The sequence below is a fragment of the Myotis brandtii genome, unplaced genomic scaffold (genome assembly GCF_000412655.1).
Source record: "Myotis brandtii unplaced genomic scaffold, ASM41265v1 scaffold334, whole genome shotgun sequence".
In the NCBI taxonomy this organism is placed as follows: domain Eukaryota; kingdom Metazoa; phylum Chordata; class Mammalia; order Chiroptera; family Vespertilionidae; genus Myotis; species Myotis brandtii.
Genome location: NW_005362885.1, coordinates 868,999 through 871,717, shown reverse-complemented (window position 1 = coordinate 871,717; position 2,719 = coordinate 868,999). Strand labels below are relative to the sequence as shown.

At 66.9% G+C, this 2,719-nt stretch overlaps 1 protein-coding gene across 1 annotated transcript in view; it reads left to right on the top strand.

The window, feature by feature from the left end:
• CPTP (ceramide-1-phosphate transfer protein) overlaps positions 1-1,084 on the top strand; it is a 3,087-nt gene extending 2,003 nt beyond the window's left edge. The window contains 1 exon segment of the mRNA XM_005871322.2: positions 1-1,084. Within this exon segment, the coding sequence (XP_005871384.1) occupies positions 1-224 (224 nt within the window). The 3' untranslated portion in view covers positions 225-1,084.
• The last annotated feature ends 1,635 nt before the right edge of the window (positions 1,085-2,719 follow it).

The window sequence follows — 2,719 nt, the reverse complement described above, 5'->3', positions numbered from 1 at the left end:
CCTACAACGCCTCGCTGGCCGCCTACCACCCCTGGATCATCCGCCGGGCCGTCACCGTGGCCTTCTGCACGCTGCCCACGCGCAAGGTCTTCCTGGAGGCCATGAACGTGGGGTCCACCGAGCAGGCCGTGGCCATGCTGGGCGAGGCCCTGCCCTTCATCGAGCACGTGTACGACATCTCGCAGAAGCTCTACGCCGAGCACGCCCTGCTGGACCTGCCCTAGGAGCCAGCGGCCCGGCTCCCCTGCCCCAGAGCAGTCCCACCGTGGAGCTTTCTGGGGGTTCCCGGAGCAGAAACGTCGCTGTTCCCCCACCCGCTGAGCTTGTGGGGAGCCATGGGCCTGGCGCGGCCCACGTGGGCTGCAGACGGAGTTTTTTGGCGCCGGCCGGCCGGGTGGGTGGGTGAAGGGCAGAAGGAGGGAAGGTGGGGCAGGATCAGCGTTCACGCAAAAGCCCAGGAGGCTGCCCTCACCTGTGAGTCCAGTCTGCGCAGCCGGAGAGTCCCAGGTCCCTGGAGAGCAGACTCCTCACCCGCCGACGGTCAGCGAGTGTGTGCTTCTCGGGCCCTTTGGGTCCTGGTGTCGGTGGCAGGTGGGCTGGCTGTCCCTGGGGCAGGGAGGGAGCCTGGGCAGCGTTAGCGCTGCGTCTCGTTCCCTGCCCCCCATCTCCTTAGCCGGGGCCCAAATGCCCTCCGCACGGCTGCAGCCTCCTGCGACCACACTGCTCCCCCAGGCAGCTGCTTGTGAGCCTGCACAGCTCAGCCCCGGAGCCCCCGCCTGCTGGGCCCGCTGGCCTCCCTGGCACCCAGCACTGCTGCATCCCCTCTCCCTGCCCCGTGCTGCCCGTCCCCATGGAGCCCAGAGACCCAGGATGCACAACAGAGCGGGGCCTGGACCTCTTGCCTGACGGGCTGGCAGACGGGCTCACCCAGCCTGGCCTGCCCACTGGCTCTTCACTGTAACCTCAGGACCCTGGTGCCACAGCTTTGCCGTGCAGCGTCGCACACGAGTGTGAGCACAAGTGTGAGCTCGCGGGGACCCTTGAACACTGCAATACGGGTGATCAATAAATTACAATTACAGAAGCTTATTCTGCACTCCAGGAAGGGGGTGTGGCGTGTGCCCAGCATCTGCTTACCAGGGAGAGGGGGCGGCTGAGCCCACAGCCAGGACTGCAGGGCAAGGCAGCCACCGGGAGAGTCAGCCCCGCCCACCATGGTCCCCCCTCTACCGAGGTCACGGAACTATCATTTTATTGATGAGAAGACAGACACAGAGCACCTGAGGGGCTGGGCTGGGCGGGCGGGGCCTGGGCCGGCCCAGGGGGGTGGGGCTGCTCTGCCACACAGTGTCGGGGAGGGTCCCCTTGATCACTGCGCCCCAATATCAGGGCCCAATGCAGTGCCGGCTCCGCTGCTGCTCCCACGCCAAGCAGAGCCGAGCCCCAGGTGGTGCCAGCACAGGCCAATGACAGTGTAGGACTGGCTGGGAGAACAGCCTGGGGCCACGGGGGCCAGAGAGCGCAGGCTGCACGTGTGTGTGCAGGTGCACTGCACGCATGTACTGCAGTGTGTAGCATGCAGGTGCAGTGGTCTGTGCGTGTGTAGCATGCAGGTGCAGGAATCCACTGCATGGGTGTGCAGGTCCAGCGCACTGTGTGTGTGTGTGTAGCACGGGTGTGCATGTAAAATGCACTGCATGTGTGTAGCATGGGTGTGCAGGTCCAGTGCATTGTGTGTGTGTGGGGGGGGGCACCTGTGGGTGTCGTGTGCATGTCCTGCGTGTGCCGAGCAGTGTGGGCCCTCCCCACAGGCCAGTGGAGGCACTTCCTGTAAACGTCTGCCAGGCCCAGCCAGGGCTGAAATGCCTGGAGCCCCTCCCCCAGCTCCTCTGGGTGCACCTCCTCCCCCAGCACGGGGTCAGCGGGGCCCAGGTGCGGGGGAGACGGCGTTGCCACCGCCCTCTGCACACCTGGTGCCACCTCAGCCGCTGCAGCCCATTTGGTTACAGCTTTTCTCCCTCCTTTGCATGCAACCCCCTGAGGGCCCAGAGGGAGGCACCTGCTCTGTCAGGGGCCCAGAGCCGGGTGGGGCACAGCCAGCCACAGGGCTCCCAAAGCTCCCAGGCCACCGGCCCTGGTGGCGGAACCTCCCAGACCCCACGGTGCCCAGTTCCCAGGCTGAGAGGCATGGCCCCACCCCAGCCACAGGTGGGCAGGCGGGGCCCCCCGGCCCCCCCTCTGCCTGCCCCTGAGATGCAGATGGAGCCCCTCCTGACTGCGGATGGCCCTCCCCAGGGTGGGAGAGACCAGTGTTCGGTGCCTACTCCCGAGGCAGGGGCCGCTCCAAGCCCCTCCCACAGGCAGCTGGAGAGCCAGGACCTGCGGGCAAAATCCTGGGTGTCCCTCCTCCCCTCCAGGAGTGGGTGGGGTGAGGGGCTTGGGCACCTGCAGGTAATGAGGTCACGGGCAGTAGCTGCTCAGAGCCTGCCTGCCCAGGTCACTGTCGGCCAGAGGGCCTGGTCGCATTAGGACAACAGACCCTGACGTGTGCAAACCTCGGGCCCAGGGAGGGGTTGCCGTCTCCAGGGGCCCCCGGGGCTTGGCAGGGGAGGAGGGTTTTGCTAAACAAATCCTCCACCCCTCCCAGCCTGGCTCACCCTACCTGGGCCCACCCGCTGGCCGTTCCCATCAGAAGCCGCCACCGCCATGTCCGGCCTGG